The sequence below is a fragment of the Somniosus microcephalus genome, chromosome 10 (genome assembly GCF_052327205.1).
Source record: "Somniosus microcephalus isolate GS21.2 chromosome 10, FLI_Smic_1.0, whole genome shotgun sequence".
In the NCBI taxonomy this organism is placed as follows: Eukaryota; Metazoa; Chordata; class Chondrichthyes; order Squaliformes; family Somniosidae; genus Somniosus; species Somniosus microcephalus.
Genome location: NC_140996.1, coordinates 199,123,171 through 199,149,340, shown reverse-complemented (window position 1 = coordinate 199,149,340; position 26,170 = coordinate 199,123,171). Strand labels below are relative to the sequence as shown.

The 26,170-nt window shown below is 45.1% G+C and overlaps 1 protein-coding gene across 1 annotated transcript in view; it reads right to left on the bottom strand.

The window, feature by feature from the left end:
• Positions 1 to 26,170, bottom strand: part of LOC147111989 (copper-transporting ATPase 2-like) — a 122,401-nt gene that overhangs the window by 20,444 nt on the left and 75,787 nt on the right. The window contains 7 exon segments of the mRNA XM_085999439.1: positions 6,146 to 6,288; positions 9,343 to 9,489; positions 9,962 to 10,169; positions 11,386 to 11,568; positions 15,036 to 15,230; positions 18,340 to 18,474; positions 19,674 to 19,828. Of these exon segments, the coding sequence (XP_085855565.1) occupies positions 6,146 to 6,288; positions 9,343 to 9,489; positions 9,962 to 10,169; positions 11,386 to 11,568; positions 15,036 to 15,230; positions 18,340 to 18,474; positions 19,674 to 19,828 (1,166 nt within the window).

The window sequence follows — 26,170 nt, the reverse complement described above, 5'->3', positions numbered from 1 at the left end:
GCCACCAATGGTTGAGCGATTATAATCAGGGATGCTCAAGAGGGCAGAATTAGAGGAGCGCAGCTATCTCGGGGGGGTTGTGGGGCTGGTGTAGATTACAGAGATAGGGAGGGGTGAGGCCATGGAGGGATCTGAAAACAAGGATGAGAATTTTGAAGTCGAGGTGTTGCTTAACCGGGAGCCAATGTAGGTCAGCGAGCACAGGGGTGATGAGTGAACGGGACTTGGTGCGAGTTAGGACACGGGCAGCCGAGTTTTGATCGCCTCAAGTATACGTAGGGTAGAATGTGGGAGGCCAGCCAGGAGTGTGTTGGAATAGTCAAGTCTAGAGGTAACATAGATACAGGAGTAGGCCATTCGGCCCTTCGAGCCTGCTCCGCCATTCAATATGATCATGGCTGATCCTCTATCTCAATACCATATTCCCGCTCTCTCCCCCTTGCTGCCTTTTGTGTCTAGAAATCTATCTATCTCCTTCTTAAATATATTCAGTGACTTGGCCTCCACAGCCTTCTGTGGTAGAGAATTCCACAGGTTCACCACCCTCTGAGTGAAGAAATTGCTCCGCATCTCAGTCCTAAATGTCCTACCCCAGATCCCGAGACTGTGACCCCTCGTTCTAGACCACCCACCTCCGCCCCCCCTCCCCCAACCCCTGCCCAGGGGAAACATCCTATCTGCATCCAGTCTGTCTAGCCCGGTCAGAATTTTATACGTTTCAATGAGATCCCCTCTCATTCTTCTAAACTCTAGTGAATACAGGACTAGTCGACCCAATCTCTCCTTATACGACAGTCCTGTCATCCCAGGAATCAGTCGGGTGAACTATCGCTGCATTCCCTCTATGGTAAGTATATCCTTTAAGTAAGGAGACCAAAACTGCACACACTACTCCAGGTGTGGTCTCACCAAGGCCCTGTATAACTGTAGCAAGACATCCTTGCTCCTGTACTCAAATCCTCTTGCAATGAAGGCCAACATACCATTTGCTTTCCTAACTGCTTGCTGCACCTGCATATTTGCTTTCAGTGACTGGTGTACAAGGACACCCAGGTCCCTTTGTACATCAACATTTTCCAATCTATCACCATTTAAATAATACTCTGCCTTTCTGTTTTTCCTATCGAAGTGGAAAACTTTACATTTATCCATGTTATACTGCATCTGCCATGTATTTGCCCACTCACTCAACTTGTCTAAATTGCCTTGAAGCCTCTTTGCATCCTCCTCACAACCCCACCTAGTTTTGTGCCATCAGCAAACTTGGAAATATTTTATTTGGTTTCCTCACCCAAATCATTGATATATATTGTGAATAGCTGGAACCCAAGCACTGATCCGACTAGTCACCGCCTGCCACCCCGAAAAAGACCCATTTATTATTCCTACTCTCTGTTTCCTGTCTGTTAACCAATTTTCAATCCATGCCAGTATATTACCCCCAATCCCATGTGCATTAATTTTGCACACTAATCTCTTATGTTGGACTTTATCAAATACCTTCTAAAAATACAAATACACCACATCCACTGGTTCTCCCTTATCTATTCTACCAGTTACATCCTCAAAAAACTCCAGTAGGTTTGTCAAACACGATTTCCCTTTCATAAATCCAACTTTGTCTAATCCCGTTGATATTTTCTAAGTGTCCTGTTATCACATCCTTTATAACAGACTCTAGCATTTTCCCTACTACTGATGTTAGGCTAACCAGTCTGTAGTTCCTTGTTTTCTCTCTCCCTCCTTTTTTAAATAGTGGGGTTACATTTGCCACCCTCCGATCTGCAGGAACTGTTCCATAATCTATAGAATTTTGGAAGATGACAACCAATGCATTAACTATTTCCATGGCTACCTCTTTTAGTACTCTGGGATGCAGATTATCAGGCCCTGGGGATTTATCAGCTTTCAGTCCCATTAATTTCTCCAGCACTATTTTTTCACCAATACTAATTTCCTTTAATTCCTGCTTCTCACTAGACCCTTGGTTCCCTAGCATTTCTGGGAAGTTATTTGTTTCCTCTTCCGTGAAGACAGAACCAAAGTATTTGTTTAATTGCTCTGCCATTTCCTTGTTCCCCATTATAAATTCTCCCGTTTCTGACTGTAAGGGAGCTATATTTGTCTTCGTCTTCACTAATCTTTTTCTTTTTACATACTTGTAGAAGCTTTTACAGTCCGCTTTTATGTTCCTTGAAAGTTTACTCTCATGATTTATTTTTCCCCTCTTAATCAATCTCTTGGTCCTTTTTTGCTGAACTGTAAACTACTCCCAATCCTCAGGCTTGCTACTTTTTCTGGCAACTTTATATGATTCCTCTTTGGATCTAACACTATCCTTAATTTCTTTTGTTAGCCATGGTTGGGCTGCTTTCTCTTGTGTTTTTGCGCCAGAAAGGAATGTATAACTGTTGCAATTCATGCATTCGTTCCTTAAATGTTAGCCATTGCCTATCCACCGTCATGCCTTTTAATGAAGCTTCCCAATCTATCATGGCCAACTCGCTCCTCATACCTTCGTAGATTCCTTTGTTTAGATTTAGGACCCTAGTTTCAATTGGACATCTTCACTTTCCATCTTAAATGAAGAATTCTATCATGTTGTGGTCACTCTTCCCTAAAGGACCCCGTACAACAAGATTATTAATTAACCCCTTCTCATTGCGCAATACCCAATCTAGGATAGCCTGTTCCCTAGTTGGCTCCTCAATGTACTGGTCTAAAAATCCATCTTGTACACACTCCAGGAATTCATCCTCCACAGTATTATTGTTAATTTGGTTTGGCCAGTCTATATGTAGATTAAAATCACCCATGATTACTGTAGTACCCTTGTTACATGCATCTCTAATTTCCTGTTTGATGCCATCGCCTACATTACCACTACTGTTTGGAGGCCGATAGACAACTCCCACCAATGTTTTCTGCCCCTTGGTGCTTCTTAGCTCCACCCAGACTGATTCTACATCTTGATTTTCTGAGCCAATATCCTTTCTCACTATTGCTCTGATTTCATCCTTTACTAACAACGCCACCCCACCTCCTTTTCGCCTGTCCTTCCTAAATATCGAATAGCCTTGGATATTCAGCTCCCAGCCTTGGTCACCCTGCAGCCATGTCTCCGTAATCACAATTATATCGTATCCGTTTACATCTATTTGCGCTGTTAATTCGTCTACCTTATTACGAATGCTTCGTGTATTCAGATAGTGCCTTTAGATTTGTCTTTTTAACATTTTTAGACATCTTAACCTTTTTTTGTACTATGGCTCGATTTGTCTTATTACCATTTTTTCTTACCCGGGCCCTATTTGTTAGTGCACTCCTTTGTTTGTACGCTATGTCCCTTCCTGACACAATCTGGTTACCCTTACCCCAATCACTTTCCTGCACTGCTTCCTTGTCTTTTCTCTTTAGCATTCTAGATTTCTCTCCACCGGGACCCCCCCCCATTTATTTAGTTTAAAGTCCAGAATTGGATGTCGGACAAGCAGCTGACAATTTAGAGACTGTGGAGGGGTCCAAAGAAGTGGTAGTGAGGTAGAGCTGGGTGCTATCAGCATACATGTGAAACTGACGCTGTGTTTTCGGATGATGTCACCAAGAGCCAACATGTAGATGAGAAATAGGAGGCGGCCAAGGATAGATCCTTGGGGGACACCAGGGACAACAATGCTGGAGCGGGAAGAGAAGCCACTGCAGGTGATTCTCTGGCTACAATTAGATAGATAAGAATGGAACCAGGCGAGTGCAGTCCCCACCCTGCTGGACGACGGTGGAAAGGCATTGGAGGAGGATGGAGTGGTCAACCGTGTCAAAGGCTGCAGACAAGTCAAGAAGGACGAGGAGTGATAGTTTACCTTTGTCACAGATCGCAAGTTCCGGGTTTTAGCGCAGTGCATGCCTAAACCCGGAACTTGTGCGGCCCTTACGGACACGTACACACCTTGTATGCACCCATAGGGTCCGCAAATTATGGCTCATTACTTTTGAAAGAGGAGAAACTTAAAACATGAATGCTGATACCCTCATCTCTGAGGAGGTGCCAGTGCATAAGGTGTTCTAATGGATATATATACTTAATAATCATCTCTGATGAATACAGCATGGAGATTGATACACAGATGGGTCCTGAAAAAATGGGATACTCATGCCATAATTTCAGTGGGAATCTACCAGAAGGACTGGGATTGTGCCCTGGACCACCAAAGATGACTGATTTTTAAGCATTTTTTAAATAAGCATGCTTACAAAGGGAACCACTGTGGGCAGCTTCCAAATTTTTTGAGGATTGGTCAACCCTGACCTCGTGGCTCAGTGGGTAGCACTCTCGCCTCCGAGTCAGAAGCTTGTGGGTGCAAGTCCCACTCCAGAGACTTGAGCACAAAAATCTAGGCTGATGCTCCAGTGCTGCACTGTCAGAGGTGCCATTTTTTGGATGAGACTTTAAACCAAGGCCTGCTCTCTCAGGTGGACGTAAAAGATCCCATGGCACTATTTCGAAGAAGAGCAGTGGCGTTATCCCTGCTGTCCTGGCCAATATTTATCCCTCAATCAACATCACTAAAACAGATTATCTGGTCATAAACACATTGCTGTTTGCAGGAGCTTGCTATGCACAAATTGGCTGCCACGTTTCCTACATTACAACAGTGACTACACTTCAAAAGCACTTCACTGGCTGTAATGCTCTTTGGGACATCCGGAGGTGGTGAAAGGAGCTATATAAATGTAAATCTATCTTCCTTATCTTTCTCCTTGGCAGGCCACCCCTCAGTTGGTCTTTCCAACCTTATTAACATTGCGGGGGCTTTAGATGTATCTCCATTGGCCCCAGCACCTATTATCGCCTCACAAAGGTGGGACTTCCCCCAACCCCACGCACATTGGTGGAGTCAGCGGAAGAAGTCCTGCGTGGCATGTCTCAGCACTTACAGTGGGATGCGCCCTCTCACGGATTTTCGGTGCCCTGAATTAAAGAAAAAGGGTTGAGTCAATGAATCCTATTATTCTTGATCCCCCTGAGAACAGTGGGCTGTTTACTCTTGAATACTAAAGTAGTTCATTGGCTGTAAAGAACTTTGAGATGCCCTGAGGATATGAAAGGCGCTCTTTAAATGCAAGTTATTTTTTTCTTTCCCATTCTCTCCAGTACTATGAACCCTTATTTTGGTCGCTGGCGCCCTTCCAATTGATCTTTGTAGGTTTACCACCTCGGGGCTTCAAAGCATCTGTAGCACCAACACCATTCGTCTTTGATCACTGCCACTCCCTGGGTTCACAGGGACATAGGAGTAGGCCATTCAACCCCTCGAGCCTGTTCTGCCATTCAATGAGATCACTGGCTTCTCTTTGCAGCTGGGCAATCTGGTCATTTTTTTTAATTTTTTTTTTATAAAAAGCGTTCTTATAATACATATCTGCGGAGTAAAAATGATTCAGCATTTATAAGCACTGCGAGCGCTTTAAAAAGTGGACAACTCCATGGATACTAGGACAAAAGGCTAGACAGGGCAAGGTCGCCGGGTTGGCGGAGGGAAAGGAGCAAGAAAGCGGGAAAGAATAAGGGGAAGGGTGAGAAAGGGATAAGGAAGAGGATAGGTAAAAGTGATGGGGGGAAAGAAACGGGAAGGAAGAGGGGGAAGGAAGAGGGAAACAGTGAGGTCCAAAGAGTTGCGCACTTTTGAAAATAAATCTGTTCCAGGCTGAAATCAAATGGCTAGTTAACTTGAGCTGGTCTTGTGTACTTCTTATAGCAAGTTATATGTCGCTTTTATTTCTGAGGCTCAATTAGTTCAAATTCTGGAAGATCGATGCTTGTGCCTTATGTTACTAAATCTAGATCACTTATTTCAGTATCTGAATTGGAGACTCACGTAAAACCGGGCCTACAATTCTACCAACAAGATAAAGGAGTTGGATTCAGTACTGTAAATACGGCAGCTGACTGCCTCCCAGAATCAGAACTAAACAAGTACCAAGGGTGGTACTGACCGAGGCCCAGAAACAAGCTGGCTGCCTGCCCGCCCTCTCAGATGGGGAATAATGTGTAGTAGAGATAGAAGGGACAAAAGGGATTCAAAAAAATAAACCAAATACAGTAAGTACTATACATGGGGCTCAATCAAGTTTTATTAAAATCTACCTGGCTAGCAATTGCTGCTGCTGTTTTGCGGTTGTCACCTGTTATAAGCACCACATCCACTCCCATGTTGTTCAAGGTGCGCACAGCCAGTGCAGCTTCGGGTTTGACTGTATCTGCAATCGCTATCATTCCACACAGCATCCCTTTGCAGAGCAAAACATATCATTTCACAGAATATTAGGAAATACAACATGCATATGTAAGGAAGGACCCTGTTGGCTCCGGGCGCATGTACTTGCTGCCTGCTCAGGAGAGCAGGTTAAAATTGCACGTGATCATGGCGGCTTTTGATTTTAACTGTCCACCCGCCAGGTTTCTGCTGAGTGAGTGGGGTTAAAATCACCCCCAATTTGGGTTTCTTTCCCATGGATTTTTATGGTCTTACTTTGCTATTTTCACATCCTTTTAATGAGATGATCTTTCCATATCCTTCAGCAAGCTTTGTCCAGCTCTTCAAAGTACTTTTTATGCTGACACAGCTGCTAAAGACCAACTTGACCCATTATCTCACTGATTTCAATAGTCAAAGGTTGACATCTCTGCCAACAGATTATGTGAATGGCCCTTCACATGCATTTTATTTGCATTATGTGGGTTATAGTCAGTACCACAAACTAAGAGTTTATTTTAGTCTATTGTTAGCATGGACTTGTGATCTGTTTATATTCTGCACATTTCAGTTAAATCTTGTGGAATTCAGCAGAAAAAAGTAAATAATATAAAATAATTCAATTAGATTATACAAGATGACGTGTAAGTAAGTTCTTCCTACTTTTCCACTGGAGAGCTGGGGTTGTTGCCATTTACCTTGGATTACGACCAGTATTTGTAATCTTCTTCTTCGGCAGTCCCTCGGAACCGAGGATGACTTGCTTCCACATTAAAAATGAGTTTGCAGGTGACTGATGAGTCCAATGCGGGACCTACAGTCTCTGTCACAGGTGGGGCAGACGGTGGTTGAAGGGGCGGGTGGGTGGGGTGCTTGGGTTGATGTGCACTCCTTGCACTGCCTGCGCTTGGCTTCCGCTTGCTCCTGGCAAAGAGACTCGAGGTGTTCGGCGCCATCCCAGATGCTTCTCCTCCACTTTGTGCGGTCTTGGGCCAGGGATTCCCAGGTGTCGGTGGGGATATTACACTTTTTCAAGGAGACTTTGAGGGTGTCCTTGAAGCGTTTCCTCTGCCCACCTGGGCTCTCTTGCCGTGCCGGAACACCGAGTAGAGGGCTTGTTTTGGGAGTCTTGTGTCGGGCATGCGGACAATGTGACCCATCCATCGGAGCTGATTGAGCGTGGTCAAAGCTTCAATGCTGGGGATGTTGGCCTGAGCAAGAACACCGACGTTGGTGTGCCTATCCTGCCAATGGATTTGCAGGATCTTGTGGAGGCAGCATTGGTGGTACCTCTCTAGTGCTTGGAGGTGCCTGCTGTACATGGTCCATGTCTCCGAGGCATACAGCAGGACGGGTATCACTGCTGCTCTGTAGACCATGAGCTTAGTGCCGGGTTTGAGGTCCTGGTCTTCAAACACTCTCTTCCTCAGGCGACCGAAGGCTGCACTGGCACACTGAAGGCGGTGTTGGACTTCGTCATCGACGTCTGCCCTTGTTGACAGTAGGCTCCCGAGGTATGGAAAGTGGTCCACGTTGTCCAAGGCCTTGTCGTGGATTTTGATAATCGGGGGGCAGTACTGTGTGGCAGGGGCAGGTTGGTAGAGGACCTTTGTCTTACGGATGTTTAGTGTAAGGCCAATGCTCTCGTACGCTGCGGTGAAGGTGTTGACGATGGTTTGGAATTCGACCTCCGAGTTAGCGCAGATGCAAGCGTCGTCTGCATACTGTAATTCGACGACAGAGGATGGGACGACCTTGGATCTGGACTGGAGGCGACGGAGGTTGAACAGTTTCCCCGTTTGTTCTGTAAATTAGTTCCACTCCAGCGGGGAGCTTACTGAGGGTGAGATGGAGCATTGCAGCAAGGAAGACAGAGAAGAGCGTTGGTGCGATGACATGGCTTTGCTTGACCCTGGTTCGTACGTGAATTGGGTCTGTGGTGGAACCGTTGGTCAGGATCACGGCTTGCATGTCGCGTGATGCAGGCGGAGGATGGTGACAAACTTTTGAGGGCAGCCGAATTTGAGGAGGATCATTTGTCAACGTCCGAGCGAAGGGCTGCAAGGACGTCCGCATCACCCGCGCCGTGACAGGAGCCGATGACTGCTGGACAGACCACCGCCTAATCCACTCTGTCATCTCCATCAATGTAACCCCAAAACAGCGCCGGCAACAGAAACAATGCCGCAGGAAAATTAATGCTGGAGCACTCAAAGACCCCGCGAAAGCCCGATTCAGCCTGCACCTCACAAATAACCTGATGACTCCCAGTGATGCAGAGACACACAGTGCCCACAGCGCCTGGTCTGCACTCAAGGCCTCCATAATCAGCACCTGTGAAGAGACGCTCGGTCACTCGAACAGGAAACACCAAGACTGGTTCGACAAGAACGACCAGGAGATCCAGGAGCTAATAAGCCGCAAGCGCAAGGCATTCCTGATCTGGAAACAGCAACAGAACTCGAGAGCAAGAAAGCAGCTCTACAGACGCCTGAAGGCTGAGGTCCAACAAAAAACTCGCGACCTAAAGAACAGATGGTGGGTGGAGAAAGCGCAGGAGATCCAGCAGCTAGCCGACAACCACGACGTGCGTGGATTCTTTAGCGCAGTCAAGACCATCGACAGCCCAAGCACTCAAGGCCCTACCCTACTGCGAGCCAAGAACGGAGAGGTACTCATCAAGGATAGAGAGGCAGTCAGTGCCCGCTGGAAGGAGCACTTCAAAGATCTCCTTAACCGTGACTCTGTCTTCGACGCGAGTGTCCTCAACTCCATCCCACAGCATGCTACCCGCCACCATCTCAGCACAACCCCAGCCCGGCATGAGGTTGAAAAGGCCATCCGACAACTGAAGAACAACAAGGCTTCAGGAGCAGATGGAATCCCCACCGAGGCACTAAAGCATGGTGGAGAAGCACTACTGGCGCGAATTCATGAACTCATTTCTCATATCTGGAAGGAGGAGAGCATGCCAGGGGATCTCAGATACGCCATAATTGTGACCACTTGTAATGGAGCACTGCTCTGGAGTAGCATCTAATTACATTGTCACAATTCAGTGGAAGGACTTTAATTGCCTGAACTTTACCATCAATGGCCACCAACACTGCTGTTTGTCCCTTCATTTCATGATTAGCCATGGCCTCATCGACATCATTTCTAACATGTAAACCATTGCGTGTCATCCACTCCCGGTTTCCAATTAACACAGAGTAGGCCTGAGAAGCCACTGCACCTAAAAATGGCAAAAGGTCCATTGAATTAATTTATCAGTCATAAAATAACTTACTCATAATTATTCAAAAGCCAACTAGTTCAAAAGTGTGTCAAGAAACCGATACTAATAGTACAAAGACGAACAATTTCAGAAGACTTGGAATATCGCACTTCTATTTCTCACTATACCTATCCTTATAGGCTTTTTGAGCGAGAATTCAGCAACTTTGTGTACTTTAGTACCAAACTGTGGGTCATTTCATGTATCACACCATTTGGTGCCTTTTTGCGAGATAAACAATGGCAAATATTTCTGTATTTATCCAAGTGCTTTCATTGTTAAAAATTATTAAAGTTCAAAACATTTGGAACCAAATCCTCACCATAATCAAATAAATTTAATTGGAGATATTATTCAATTGTTTATTAGTGCCACAAATCTGACTTTATTCAAATAGACAACAAGGAAAATTTATAAGCAAAATATTTACCTTCTGCTTCAATAGTCTCTGAAGGCACTGTATTCACATCATGTGAGTCACTAATCTGCAACAAATGTGTGTTCTGCTCACCTTGTTTGTTGAGACTCTGTTTACTTTTCATCAGCATTGTTTCAATATTAGTAACTTTGCAGCTGATGCCACAGCCTGGCACAGCCTGAAAATCGGAGCAGTATCCAAGAACATCCGTGTCAAGTTCCTGAAACAGGCAGAAAAGCTTCACCTTACGAGCATAAGAACATAAGAATTAGGAGCAGGAGTAGGCCATACGGCCCCTCGAGCCTGCTCCGCCATTCAATAAGATCACTTTCCCGCCTGATCTCTACATCCTTTGATTCCCCTAGAGTCCAAAAATCTCTCTATTTCAGCCTTGAATATACTCTTTGGGGCAGATAATTCACCTTAAGATAATTGTCAACATAATACAGACACTTATCTTTCCTGATTTACTACGTTACTACCAATAACATTTATATTGCACGTTTAAGGTAGAAAACATCCCAAAGATGTTTCACAGCGGAGGAACAGATGCCAAGGAATAGCAATTGATTCAGGGGAGGTGACCAAAGGTATTGTTGAAGAGAGGTTTTATAGCAGTAAACTGTGGGAAGTGAACAGTGAAAATATGCCCTGAATGTTCTTTCACTTTAAGGTTCTTACCAGAGAGATATAGGTGTGCAGATCCATAGATCTTTAAAGATGAGTGCAGGTAGAATGCGCTATATCAATGTAAATGGGATTCTGGATTTAATACATAAGGACATTGAATATAAGAGCAAGGAAATTATGCCGAATTTGTACAGGATATTGTTTCTGCCACAGCTGAAGTATTTCATGCAATTCTGGGCATCCCACTATAAGAAGATATTAGTACCATTTAAAGGGTACAGCAACGATTCATTAGAATTACATCAGGAATGAGCGATTAAAGTTATGAAAAAAAGGCTTGAAAAGTTGAAGCTTCTCACACTTCACATTGGAGATGAGGATGGAGAAGTGGGGAGGGGAACCAAAGGAGGCAACTGTTTGTCAGGAGGAGAGTCTGGGATTGTCCTTAGGTGAGTTAAATTGGCAGACAACAGTTCAAAACGTACAGGTATCTGGTCTGTTAAATGACACAATACTCAAAACTGTAACATTTATTTCACAACACAGTTCTTACAAAAGCACAAAAATACTTAAAAGAATATTAGTCAATGGTAGAATTAGTACAAATTATTATTCAGTGGTAAATATTATAATTTAAAAAACAAGAATTTTAGTGTAAGTAGTAAAAATAGTATTTTTTTGCCAAGATAAAAGAAAATATTTAATATATTTGAATATAATGGGTATATCACAACATAATACATGGAGTTTTAGTATGAAATATAGACTGAACTGAGAGAAGTAATGGAAGAATGTCTGTGACTTACTTCTTTGCAATATTTGGCCACGGCATTTCCAAGAGGATGTTCACTACTAGCTTCTGCAGTACCGACAACTGCAAGCAGTTTCTTCAGTGGCAGTACAGCTATGTCTACCAGTATTAGAACCCTCATTACCTTAGGGACACCATGTGTAATCGTTCCAGTCTTGTCAAACATCACCACTTGTATCTAGAGACACAATAGCTCTTTTCAGTACAGTGAAATAATCAAAAGCTGCCAACTGCAGGTTAGCATTTTTAAATGTAATTTGCCATCAGTTGCCAAAGTGTGGAAAAGTTGAGTCATTTAAACAGATTTGCTTATGAAAAATATAATTCCATTTCCAAAACACAAATAGCCCACTAACCAATCACAACCAAATGCTGAACTCACTGCTCCTATGGTTGCTCAAAACACAACCAAACTGTACTTTTTTTTTTTTTTTTTTAAATTGTGCAGGGGTTCCACAAGTTAATCTTCTAACTAATTACTGAAATAAAGTTATGTTGAATTAGGTGATCTAAGCTGGTCAGGTGATGGCAGTTCTAGGAAATGCCCGTGTCACCGGGGTAGGTAGACAGAAAAATATCAGTCACAGTTTCCACTCCTGGGCCGAGTATTGTGGGGGGTGGGGGGGGGGGGAGAGGGGGGCAATCGGTGGCGGGTCAGGTGGGAAAGTGTTTTTTTTCCCCCAGCGGGCCAGGACCCCGCTGCCACACGCCTTTCCCAATGTCGGGTCTGTCAGCGCTGAGCAGCGGCGGGGGATCCAACTCAGGTAATTATGACCTTGTTTAGAGATCATTAAGAATACATTTGAGCTCACCTTTTGATTTTACGTGCTTGCTCATGCACTCCACGCTGGTCATGGGCCACGTCTGTCAAGCTGAGGTGGGAGTTCAGTGGCCATTAAATCAGCTGTTGAGTTGACAGCTTCAAATGTACAGTAAAAGCTCCCACCTTAGAGATATCTTCCCTCAGCCACAAGTTCTTCCTCATTGCATTTCCATAACAGATTCACCATGCTGCAAGTCTTTACACACATCTCCATCCAGTCTGACCAGTTCATTCCATCAGCATGGGTGCTATTTATACTCTCTCACCTTGGTCCTCAGAATCCCACCACGATCAGCTCCAACACCAGCAGCACCAACAACACCACCACCAGCCTTCTCCGTAATCACCTGATGCTGCATAGGACAGAGGGCATCAGCACCCAACCACACCGCTGCTCGGGAGGCCAGTGATGGTCTCACCATGGCCAGATTTACTTACATAAGAACATAAGAAATAGGAGCAGGAATAGGCCACGGCCCCGCGAGCCTGCTCCGCCATTCAATAAGATCATGACTGATCTTGGGCTCAAAGCCACTTCCCTGCCCGCTCCCCATAACCCTTCACTCCCTTATCTTGCAAAAATTTGTCTAGCTCCACCTTAAATGTATTTAATGACCCAGCCTCCATGGCTCTCTGGGGCAGAGAATGCCACAGATTTACGACCCTCAGAAGAAATTCCTCCTCATCTCAGTTCTAAAAGGGCGACCCTTTATTCTGAAACTATGCCCCCGAGTTCTAGATTTCCCCACGAGGGGAACCATCCTCTCTGCATCTATCTTGTCGCGCCCCCTCAGTATCTTATATGTTTCAATAAGATCACCTCTCATTCTTCTAAATTCCAATGAGTAGGCCCAACCTGCTCAACCTTTCTTCATAAATCAACCCCCTCATCTCTGGAATTAACCTAGTGAACCTTCTCTGAACTGCCTCTAATGCAAATACAGGTAGACTATCCTTTATCCGAAAACCTCGGGACCAGCCGTGTTTCGGTTTTCGGAAAATTTCGGATTTCAGAAGGTATTTTATAAGACTGGGAAATTTGTTGGGGGTGGGGGTCGGGGTCGGCGGGGGTCGTGCGCACGACTTACGCTGAATGAAAAAACTTTCGGTTTTTAAGAGGGTTTCGGTTTTCGGAAGTTCGGATAAAGGATAGTCTACCTGTATATCCTTCCTTAAATAAGGAGACCAAAACTATACGCAGTACTCCAGGTGTGGTCTCACCAATACCCTGTACAGTTGTAGCAGGACTTCCCTGCTTCACTTGATGCTGTACACCCTGGCTGCCACATGATGCGCCAGGTTAGCACCATCCCACACCAACACCATAAAGCATCCCTACAATGCCCAAGCTATTCCTTTCACACTCATCGCCATTGCGGGGTGGGGGGGGGGGGGGGGTACCGTTAGCGAGTTGCAGTGAATGGCGAGACCCAAGTCACTTCCAAGGGTGCACACAAATTTATCCAAGAATGCAAAGTGTTGAAAATAAAGGTTTCAATGATTGACAGCACATTAACAGAAACTTTACACGAACATTGCATAAAACACCCAAGTGCCTACCCTTGTGAGTTGTTACTTGGTATGATTGCACTAGGATGAGGATGGGGGTGAGTGGTGGCTAGTGAGATGGGGGATGTGATAATATATAGATAGAGAGGGATGGGTGGAGGTGCAACGTATGTTGTGTGAGAAGGATGTGCAGGAGTACGGTAGGGAAGGCAGAGTGATGGGAATTTGATGAGAGGCACAGCGGGATGAGGTGGAGTGTGGCTTTGCAGTAACGTTTCGTGATCTACGGAGATCATAGAAATGTTTGCGGCACTGCACCCAGGTCCTCCTGACCACATCCCTGCTTGTGCCCTCCTCTGCAATGTGCAACCAGCTGTGTTGATCGCCTGGGGAGGTCACTTCCGCCCATGGGAAAGGAAGAGGACCTCCCTGCGTGCTGTGACTCCCTCCATAAGCATATGGAGGGAGTCATGGTAGAGCCTCAGTGCAGCCCTACACCTCTGTGCAGTCATTGTCATTGTTTGCAGCACCTCAATGCTGTCGAACACTGACAGCACAAATGTCAAATTAAAGTTGGCATTGTCCCTTTAAGGAAACCAGCTGATGACGCATCATCAAATGACGTCACCAGACCCGCTTCCTCTAACTGGACCGACAAACGCGCTGGGCGGGCTTAACAAGCCCCATCAAGGGAAATTTATTTTACACAGCGGGATGGAGCCAGCAGCGGGGTCGCGACCTGCCACTGACATGACCCGCCACAGAGCTGCCGAGGTTAGTAAAATCCCAGCCTTGATCATGTTTAGTGAGACCTGCTTCAAAGTAAGCATGGACAGCATCAGAGGAAAATAAAGTTGGCTTGACTTTGATGCCTTTTACAGCCAAATAGCCTACAGGCACACACTGCCCAGATTCACACATGATGAATAGACTCTTGGGTGAGAGCTGACCCCACCCATGATTACACATTGGAAAAATACCATGGTGTTTTTTTCTCATTTTAGAGAAAGAAAACTTGAAAAAAAAAAGATAATCATAGAATGATACAGCACAGAAGGAGGTCATTCGGCCCGGTTATCGTGCCTGTGCCAGCTCTTTGAAAGAGCTATCTAATTAGTCCCACTCCCCTGCTCTTGCCCTGTAGCCCTGCAAATTTTCCCCTTCAAAGTGATACTGATACATTTCATGATCTTTTGATTGGCTGTCCATCAAAATGCTAGTCCAGTGTAAGCCATCTGATCTGATCCTGCTGGTGAAAAATGCGTTACTGGTCATGGTGGTTTTTCTTACTGAATCGCTTTATCACCACTAACCTTGTGTGCCATCTCTAGTGGTTCTCCACCCTTGATGAGAATGCCATTTTGAGCACCAATACCTGTACCCACCATCACAGCTGTAGGTGTAGCCAGTCCCAGGGAACAGGGACATGCAATAGCCAACACTGTAATGGAGGTCTGAAATGCGAATCTGACAATCACCTCAGATTTAGAAATAAGTTTGCTGTAGCCCTAAGAAGAGAAGAGTCAAGAGTGTAACTTAATGAGTCAACATGAAAAACTAGCCAAGTGTGAACACCTCATGATAGCACAGTGCATCATAAAGTGTCCCAGGCAATCAATATTACTGGGAGATTATACTTCAATACAACATCACTTAGGCAAAGGAATATTAAACAGGTACTGCGGCTGCATTTACTCAACTGACTACTGTTACGCTCTGGCAGTTGTATAGAAGCATATTCATTTAGCAGAGATCATTTTGTGTTTGACTCATTTTTTACATGTCAAAAATGGACACCGAAGAGATAGCAGTCTTTACATACTAGCCTTTTGATTGGCTGAAAAAATGGTCTTTAAAGCCCATTTCCCACCAGCGAAACCCAGATTTATGAAAGCAGATCCTATCCCAAAAATTGACGGTGGGAGCCAGGAGGAAAAAGGTAAGAAAGAAAGAACTTGCATTTATATTGCGCTTTTCACCACCTCAGGATGTCCCTAAGGGCTTAATAGCCAATGAAGTACTTTCGAAGTGCAATCACTGTTGCAGTGCAGGAAACGCAGCAACAAATTTACACACAGGAAGGTCCCAAAAACAGCAGTTAACTTAAGTGTTGGTTGCAGGATAAATATTGGCCAGGACATTGGGGAGAACTACCCTGCTCTTCTTCGAATAGTGCTGTGGGATCTTTTACATCCACCCAAGAGGACAGATGGGGCTTCGATTTAACGTCTCATCCGAAAGACGGCACCTCGGACAGCGCAGCACTCCCTCAGTACTGCACTGGAGTGTCAGCCTGGAGCATATCGTGAAGTCTGGAGTGGGGCAGGCAAAATGTATCTTTTTCAGAAAAAAATATAAGACATAGAAAGCAAAGGTTGGGTTACATTAAGTAAAAAAAGTGAAACTAAATCTTAAAAAAAATTGTACAAGTGCTTAATTTACTTGTTTAATATTGTAGTATTAAACTTACCCCTGATATCGGAGTACCTTTATTACTAGAAGATCAGAATTTATTTCAGTCTTGCAGGGCTTGAATTGAAAAACTTATAAAACCAGTGAGCCCAAGGAGACAGGAGTTTCCTTGGACCTGCCAGCAGCACCAGGATTAAGTCACACCCTGTGAAGGGAAGTGGACATTCACTATTTCCCTCAGATGATTTCAGCCCGGCTGCCAACGAGGGGTGCCGGGTGGAGTCAAAAAGCTTCCGCACAGGGAGGAGGTAAAACTAGACTGGAGGAGGTAAAACTGGACTGCAGGTCTGCTGACTTTACTTACTGGATAGCAAATGGCCAACTGCAATGTGGCTGAAAGCCTTCCAGCCCTTTTCCCAGGGAGAACATAAGAAGCAGGAGTAGGCCATTCGGCTCCTCGAGCCTTCGCCACCATTCAATAAGATCATGGCTGATCTGAGCTTGGCCTCAACTCCACTTTTCCGCCTGTTCCCCATAACCCTCGACACCCCCTGTAGTTCAAAATTCTGTCTATCTCAGCCTTGAATATATTCAATGACTCCGCCCCCACAGCTCTCTGGGGTAGAGAATTCCCAAGATTCACAACCCTCAGAGAAGAAATTCCTCCTCATCTCTGTCTTAAATGGGCGACCCCTTATTCTGAAACTATGCCCCCTAGTTCTAGATTCCCCCACTGGGGGAAAACATCCTCTCAGCATCTACCCTGTCAAGCCCCCTCAGAATCTTAGATGTTTCAATAAGATCCCCTCTCATTCTTCTAAACTCCAATGAGTATAGGCCCACCTGCTCAACCTTTCCTCATAAGACAACCCCTTCATCTCCAGAAACTACCTCGTGAACCTTCTCTGAACTGCCTCCAATGCAAGTATATCCCTCCTTAAATAAGGAGACCAAAACTGTACGCAGTACTCTAGGTGTGGTTTCACCAGCGTCCTGTACAGTTGTAGCAAGACTTCCCTACTTTTATGCTCCATCCCCCTTGCAATAAAGGCCAACATTCCATTTGCCTTGTAATTACTTACTATACCTGCATGCTAACTTTTTGTGTTTCATGTACGAGGACACCCAGATCCCTCTGTAGTCTCTCTCTATTTAAATAATATTTTGCTTTTCTATTCTGCTTACCAAAGTGGATAACCTCACATTTTCCCACATTATACTCCATCTGCCAATTTTTTTCCAACTCACTTAACCTATCTATATCCCTTTGTAGACTCTGTGTACTCCTCGCAACTTGCTTTCCCACCTATCTTTGTATCGTCAGCAAATTTGGCTACAGTACACTCGGTCCCTTCATCCAATTCATTAATATAGATTGTAAATAGTTGAGGCCCCAGCACTGATCCCTGTGGCATCCCACTAGTTACAGTTTGCCAACCTGAAAATGACACATTTATCCTGACTCTCTGTTTTCTGTTAGTTAGCCAATCTTCTATCCATCCATGCTAATATATTACCCCCAACCCCGTGAGATCTTATCTTGTGCAATAACCTTTTATGTGGCAGCTTTATGTGGCCTTTTGGAAATCCAAATACACAACATCTACTGGTCCCCCTTTATCCACCCTGCTCGTTACATCCTCAAACAACTCTAATAATTTGTCAAACACGATTTCCCTTTCATAAAACCATGTTGACTCTGCTTGATTTTTTTTAATGATTTTTTAAATGTCCTGTTACTACTTCCTTAATAATGGATTCCAGCATTTTCCCAATGACAGATGCTAGGCTAACTGGCCTAAAGTTTCCTGCTTTCTGGCTCCCTCCTTTCTTGAATATGGGCGTTGCATTTGCGGTTTTCCAATCCACTGGGACCTTTCCAGAGTCTAGGGAATTTTCTCTCCCTCCCCTTAAGTTAGATGGGTGGTAAATACCTATATTTTTAAAATAAATTGTTAAACAGTTTTACTCAACAGAAACTGTTAATAAAACTGTTAAAAAGTTTCCTGCCCCACATCGACCTGAAGCGAACTTCCTTATTGGTTTCAATTCTAATGTTAGATCTGCAAAAAGCACCATTAAAACAGGCATTGTCTGGAAGATATACAAGATAACATTTGCTTTGCTCTTACGTTACAAATTCCACAAAGCCGCAGAGCCTAATATTCCACAGACAGATATTACAGGTATTTGACTGCTACTTACTGACAAGTACTTTTTCATGATGTCAAAGTTTACAAAACCAATGATGATCCAGGCAGCCAGTGTAACCACAGAAATAACAACAATAAATGGAACAAAATATCCACTCAGTTTGTCTGCAAACTGTTGAATTGGAGCCTGTAAAAGTCAAAATGTATTTCACTTAGATTCATAAAATGGAAAGAAAATTAAAATTAAAAATTATATTACCACAGATTTCTATGGAAAGCAGTTTTTTTATTTTCTTTGTTTTACTTTTCATGTCTCTCTCCTCACCCTCCCCTCGAAATTAGTAATGGCGCAGCAATTTATAGCGCACTAGGACAGGGATTTTGAACAATGAATGCGGTACTGGAAACATAAAAATAATTGAAATATTTTTACTGTAATCTGTAGCATTGCTCCAATTTGCCTAAACTGCCCATATCATTATTTTAAACAAATCCCTTCATTAAAAAAGATAGCAGTCTCTGTGCCATTTTCACAGAGTATTTTGTTTTTCGGTGATCCACGCAGGTAGGAAGCGGCCTTTAAAATTTTTGGCATTGTTTTAATTTTTGAGAAACATCTTATAATACTCCTATACTAAATAAGAGTTGAAAGTTAAGATGAATGACGACCTACTATTTAAAACAATCAGTTCTGCCCACCTATATTCATCTGGATTTCAAAAACACACAATTATGATTTCATTATAATGGTACTGAATTAAAACGATCATACAAGTAATATAGCTGCAGGTTTTTTTGTTGTGATAGAAATAACACCTACACCATTGTCATCTCAAGATAAAGTGACTAATAGGTTATCCTTTCATATTAACTGAATATTCGGTCAAACAAACAAAACTGGAACTCTTTAATAAGAAAGAAAATGGATTATATACATGGGCCTAAAATTTGGATCGTGCCCGAATTGGGGCGCAAACATGCCTAATAAGGTTGACAGTAGGACCATGGCAAATCTTCACCTTCGCCACTTTAATGGTAAACTGGCAGAGCAGATCACCCACCGGTTTGAGAACCCGCCTGATTTTACTCTTCATTGGAAAGTATGTCGGGCGGGTACCATAATGGGTGGGTGATCCGCTCCCAAGTGGTGAAGGTGAAAATGATCTCCAATGATTCCATCAAGTTTGGTCACCTTTTGCCTCCATTTTGTGAAAATTATATTGTCAAACAGCAGTCAGAAAAGTACTTATGAAAGGTCCCTGGTTATAAAATTACATTATAATCGTACAGTTCCATTACAAATTAATGGCACTCCAAAAACCATTGTTGATGTATGCACAAATATAACTATTCTTTAATTGCACAATTCAAGGATGGCAGATCTACCTTTGATGTCTGCGCTTCTTCTACCAGCTTAACGATTTGTGACAATGTTGTGTCTGAACCAACATGGGTAGCTTGAATAAGCAGGGAACCCTGTGCATTAATAGAACCAGCAATCACAATGCTTCCTGCTCTTTTTACAACTGGCATAGGCTCGCCTGTAAAAACAAAATCAGAAGTTAATTATGTATAGTGTGAATCTGTGGTCTCAATTCCCATACTCCATAATAAGACACTATAAATACATAAGAGCAATATCAAGTTAAGATGATAATATAGAATAAGCTGGGCAATCATCAGTCCTTTCCAGTTCTGGTCATCAAGAAACAAAAAAGACATTCAAGTGCTGGAGGCAGCTCAGAGAAGATCCATGAGCCATGAGTTATGAGGAAAGACTGGAGACACTTTGGGGGGGGGGGGGGGGGGGGGGGGGGCGGAAGGTGAAATTGGGTTGCTTTGCGCCTCCTGTTAGCGCCCCCAGCACCTGGGCGCAGCGCCGCTAACGCCTCCCGCGAAATTCAGCAAGAGGTTAACGGTGGTGGTAGCTGGTAACTCCCCGTGGCGCTGCGCCTCGGGCGATGACGTCATCGCTGTATGCAGCGGCCCGGCCTCAAGCTTCGGTCGCGCCCCCTGACCTACTGCCGGACGATATGTCTGACAGAGTCAGGGTGCTGTTTTTGCGGCTGCCATGGCGCAAATTGAAGGGCAGGTGCTGGGCGGCCATTTTTTTTGGGCCACCTGCCCCCTTCCGCTTTTTATGCGGGATGCCGGCCGTGATCGGTCAGCCTGGCACGCCTTTGGAGTGGCAGGCTGTTTTCCCGGCACCCCGCTCCCCAGTGGTTCAGCAGGGCTCCGGTGCGCGCAGTGCTAGACCCCGCCCCTTTAATCAGTGGAGGGAGGCCCGCTATACTGTGGCGCTACGTGCCGACGTGCGTGGCGCTGTTGCACGTAGCGCCATGATATTCAATGGTAGTGCCCCAAGGAAGGGGAGTGTTTCCAGTAGCACGCCGCCTCCTGCTTGGGGCGCTACCACTGAATTTACGGCGCAGGAGCGCTAAAAGAAGCACCCCGGTGAAGTTAGCGCCCCAAAGATTCAAGATTCAAGATCATTTTATTGCCATATGTAACTAGTACAATGGAATGCTTACTCCCCACTCACTCCCACAATACAAGCATATAATATAAAAGCAAAAAAATAAAAACAAGTATAAATAAAAACAATAAGCAAATAAGCAAAAAGTATAGCAATAACAGTCCAAGTTGCAGGATATGATGAATAGTAAAAAAAGCCTCAATTACCACTGGAAATAATAGTAATGTAATATGATAAATATATGGTAATATGAATAATATATATATTTACATAAACATATAACTATAATATATGGGGCAGTGCGATTAGCAGTTCAGTAGGCGCACTGCCTGTGGATAGAAACTGTTCTTAAACCTGCTGGTCCTGGTTCGGATGCTGTGGTACCGACGTCCGGACCACAGGAGGGAGAACAGTTTGTGCCCAGGGTGATTGGAGTCCTGGATGATGGAGCGGGCCTTGTTCCGGCACCTGGTCTGGAAGATCTCCTCGATGGCCGGAAGTGCGCACCCGGTGATCTTTTCTGCCGTATTCACAACTCTCTGGATGGCTTTCTTGTTCTGTGCAGTGGTGTTACCATACCACACATTGACACCACTCGTCAAGACACTCTCTATGGTGCCGCGGTAAAAGTTCACAAGCCACTGTGTGCTTATGCCGCATTTCCTCAGGCACCGTAGAGGGTAAAGGCGCTGGTGTGCCTTCTTCAGCATAGCCTCAGTATTATGGTTCCAGGCCAGGTCATCAGAAATCTGCAGCCCCAGGAATCGGAAGCAACTGACGACTTCCACTGGTGTCCCGTCTATGCTGATGGGGCGATGGTTCCCTCGGTGGCTTCTGAAGTCCACGACGAGCTCCTTAGTTTTGCCAATGTTCAGGGCAAGGTTGTTGTCATTGCACCATCTCATCAGCTGGACTATCTCATCTCTGTACTCCGTCTCGTCATCGTTGCTTATCAGGCCAATTACTGTGGTGTCGTCTGCAAACTTGATAATCTGGTTATTGCTGTGTATGGCTGTACAGTCATGTGTAAACAGAGAGTACAGCCAAGGACTGAGGCAGCAGCCTTGTGGCGCTCCGGTGTTGAGAACCAGAGTGGATGAGGTGTTGTTCCCTATTTTCACCACTTGAGGCCTACCAGTCAGGAAATCCAGAATCCAATTGCAGATGGGGGTGCCCAGGCCTAGGTCCCTCAGTTTCAGGACCAGCTTGGAGGGAATAATAGTATTAAATGCAGAACTGTAGTCAATGAACAACAGTCTGATGCAAGTGTCCCTCCTATCTAGGTGTTCCAGGGCAGTGTGTAGTGTTAGGGAGATGGCATCGTCTACAGACCTGTTTGCCCTATATGCGAACTGGAACGGGTCCAAGGAATCAGATATGATGCTGCTTATGTGTGTCATGACCAGCTTTTCCAGGCACTTCATGGCTATGGATGTTAGAGCCACGGGTCGATAGTCATTGAGGCCTGTTACCTTGGTCTTTTTAGGTAACGGCACAATGGTTGTCTCCTTGAAGCACACTGGTACAACAGACTGCTGCAATGAGATGTTAAAAATGTCCGTGAACACAGGAGCCAGCTGGTCTGCGCAGGTCTTGAAGACACGGGGTGAAACCCCGTCTGGGCCGGCTGCCTTCCGTGCTTTCACCCTCCTGAAGGTTCTCCGGACCTCGGATTCAGTCAGCTGTAATGTGTAATCCTCTGGGTGGCTGGGGGTTTTAATGGCCGGCTCAGCGTTCTCCCTCTCAAAGCGAGCATAAAAAGTATTCAGTTCGTCTGGTAGGGAGGGATCGGTGTTGGTGACTCCCGCTGAGCTCCCCTTGTAGTTGGTGATGGCCCTTAGTTCCTGCCACATGCGTCTGGCATCAGAGCCCCTGCCATACTGAGACTCTAGTTTGTTCTTATAGTCTCTTTTTGCTGCTTTGATAGCCTTTCTGAGGTCATACTTGGCCTTCTTGTAGAGTTCGGTGTCCCCTGATTTGAAAGCGGTACGCCGTTCTCTTCGTTTGTTGCGGATGTCTGAGTTCATCCATGGTTTGCAGTTAGGAAATAAACGGACAGTCTTGGTAGGAATGCATTCATCCACCAGTCTGTTAATGTATCCAGTAACGTGACCTGCGTACACATCCAGGTCTGGGTTCTTGAAAACACTCCAGTCCGTTATTTCCAACCCGCCCTGCAGTTGTAATTCTGTGTCCACTGTCGAGCTTCGCACCGTTTTTACTGTTGTGGGTGTGCTCTTTAACTTCTGTTTGTAAACAGGAAGTAGGAGTACGGAAATGTGGTCTGATTTGCCGAAGCCCGGCCGAGCAATGGCACGGTAGGCGTGCTTTATTGTTGTATAGCAGTGATCTAGGGGGCGCCACCGAATTTTTCCCCCTTGGGCTTTCCATCTTAGAAAAGAGGAATCCGAGAGGTGATCTTACAGAAGTAAATGAAATTGTTAAGGCTTTTAAAAAACCATAGGGCAGCACGGTGGCATAGTGGTTAGCACTGTTGCCTCACAGCGCCAGGGACCCGGGTTCGAATCCGGCCTCGGGCGACTGTGTGGAGTTTGCACATTCTCCCCGTGTTTGCGTGAGTTTCCTCCGGGTGCTCCGGTTTCCTCCCACAGTCCAAAGATGTGCGGGTTAGGTTGATTGGCTATGATAAATTGACCCTTAGTGTTAGGGGGATTAAATGGGGATATGTGTTAGGTGTAGGGGTTACGGGGATTGGGTGGGATGTGTGTCGGTGCAGGCTCGATGGGCCGAAATGGCCTCTATCTGCACTGTGGGGTTTCTGTGATTTCCCTGGAATATTACCTTAAATTAAACTGTAGAAGTGGCACAAGAGGACACAGGTTCAAACTAGTCAAAAATAAATTCTAGATATCAGGAAATTCTTCTTCACACAATTGAAGATCAATGTGTGGAATAAACGTCCAGATAGAGTAGTAGAGGCAAACACCCTAGAATCATAAAGAGACAACTGGATGCTACAATGGGCGGGGGAACATTAGGAGCTCTCTGGATGGATGAATTAAGATGGGTCAAATGACTGTCATTCATAATTATCTTGTGATCTTAATGAGGCCGACGTCTACCAGTCCCAAGATCCCGTAATGCTCCTGCTGTTTGACTATCTCTTCCCTATGAAAAAGATAGGTTCAAAAATGGCAGATGAATTTAATGGGGATAAATGCAAGGTAATGTGCATTGGAACAGGAAATGATGAAGTGGTCTTCATTAGCAAGAATACGAAAAAAAAAGTTTTAGAAATATTACTGATTGAAATACTAAGCTATATCTGGAGGCCAGTTTACTGAACAAATCTGTAGATTGATATGTATCCAAAATAAATATCAGCTCTAATAATATTCAAAATAGTTGAGTAGGTTGGAAATATACAGTACTATGCTCTAAGTACTAAATCTCACTGTTAATGGAACTTAAGACTTTTGAGTGTTTATTATGCTAAAGTGATAAGTACTGCTCCATAATCATCATAGAGATTTAAGAATGAAGATTATATAATAAATGCAATATTCATACTATGGAAAATATATAGTCTACTCCTGATAACAAAGTCATTTTTTGCCCCCCCAAAATTTGAATTATTGAAACATTCTAATTAAGCAATTGCACTAAAATGGCACAGTAGCTGTGCTCTTCTAAGTGCAATTCCAATTCACATTATCCAGGAATTCAAATTAAGAAACTTCAAAATAATAGGAGTAAACTATCATAATGCAATATTCCTACTGTGGAGATGGTTCTTGGAACACTGAAAGACTAGACAGGTTACTTTTCATTTAAAATGTTCAGTGTCATGGTGCAATTTTCATAAGAATGTAGGAACAGGAATAGGCCAGTCAGCCCTCGAGCCTGCTCCACCATTCAATTAGATCATGGCTGATCTGTATCTCAACTTCATTTACCCGCCTTCGGTCCGTATCCCTTGCTACCCTTACCTAACAATTATCTATTGATCTCAGGCTTGAAAGCTCCAATTGTCCCAGCAATCCTTTCAGTTTGCTTGTTTTACATTTTTATTTCTTGATATATAGGGGTGTAGGAATTCGGGTTGACCTCAGCAGGTATTGGACGAATGCCTGCTAAATAATCGAGTTCGACTTCAGGAGAACAATAAATGTTCTTTAATGAAGGAAGCAGACGAAATACAGCAGGTAAGTGAGATGGTTGCAGGAGCGCCGTAGAGTAGGTCTTTCCCAGCGGGGACGTCACGAGGACAGAGTCCGCAGTCCTGTGGAGAGCGATGACGTCATCACGCTCAGTCGCGATTTCCCGCGCTTCAGGTGTCACGTGACCGCGTCGTGGCGTTAGCGCGTTCGCCCGCGCTTGGGGCGGTCACGTGACCCGCGCCGATATGTCAGCGCGTTTACCCGGCACGGAGGCTGGCCGTTGAGGCCGAAGTCGCGAGCGCGGGAGCTGGAGGCCGAGCTGGGCCGGCGCTTGCCGTGGGAGCTCGCGTCGCTCACGTCGGCTGGCCGATGTCGCGGTAGGCCGGGCTGTGCCGGCGGCCGCCATGGAAGGCCAAGCCGAGCCCGTGGCCGGTACGCGTGCGTCACGTCAGCGCATTAGGTCGCCTCTTAAAGGGGCAACGGCCCAACAGGTAAGTTACATACAAACTAGTAAGGTTAAAGTGAATTATGTACATAGTTAGTAAGGGACAAATGGTGGTACCGCCACATATGCCCCCCCAGAATTTGCTTTAACAAAAGTCCAAAGATGAAATGGTCTGACGAGCTGGTGGTCTCGGCGGGCGTGCTGTCTCGACTTGGCAGGCGAGGTAAGCTGATCCTTACGCACGTTGTGGCGAATAAAACTTATCCGTCAGGCGAAGGAACATGGAAACGTGCGAAACAGCAGGCCTTGTCAGAGTGATGGTCAGGTTGGGCGGACGTGGACGATCGCTCTGTTGATGTTGGAACAAGTCTTTGTTCTGACGAACCCTGCCGGAAAGCCAAACGAGCGATCTAGAAGGACTTGACAGGCGAGGTCGATGAACTCGCCGATAGGTGAGCGAACTCTTCGGAAGGCTGGAACGCACGGAACGGTGCGTGCTATAGTGCTACGATGATAACACTACGGAGGGTGAAAAATTGCTGCGTTGATCAGATATCGGTGAGGACAGCAACTTTCACGTGACCGATCGCGGCTGCGGGATGCCCCTTGGACCCGTCCTCGATGTTTGCGTTTGTTAAGGAGAAAACTGGAGAAAGGGCGGCCACGGTCCGGGTTGTGGTTGCTTTCGGTAGGGGTTAACTCTGCCTGGAGGGCGGCAACACTTGGTTATTGTGGTAGATTTAGTGGAAAAACTGCCGAGAAGGCGGCACACTTCTCTTTCTCGCCGAAAAGTGTGGTAGGTAACACAACCAGCAAGCTGACGGGCTGGTGCGTCGTCGGC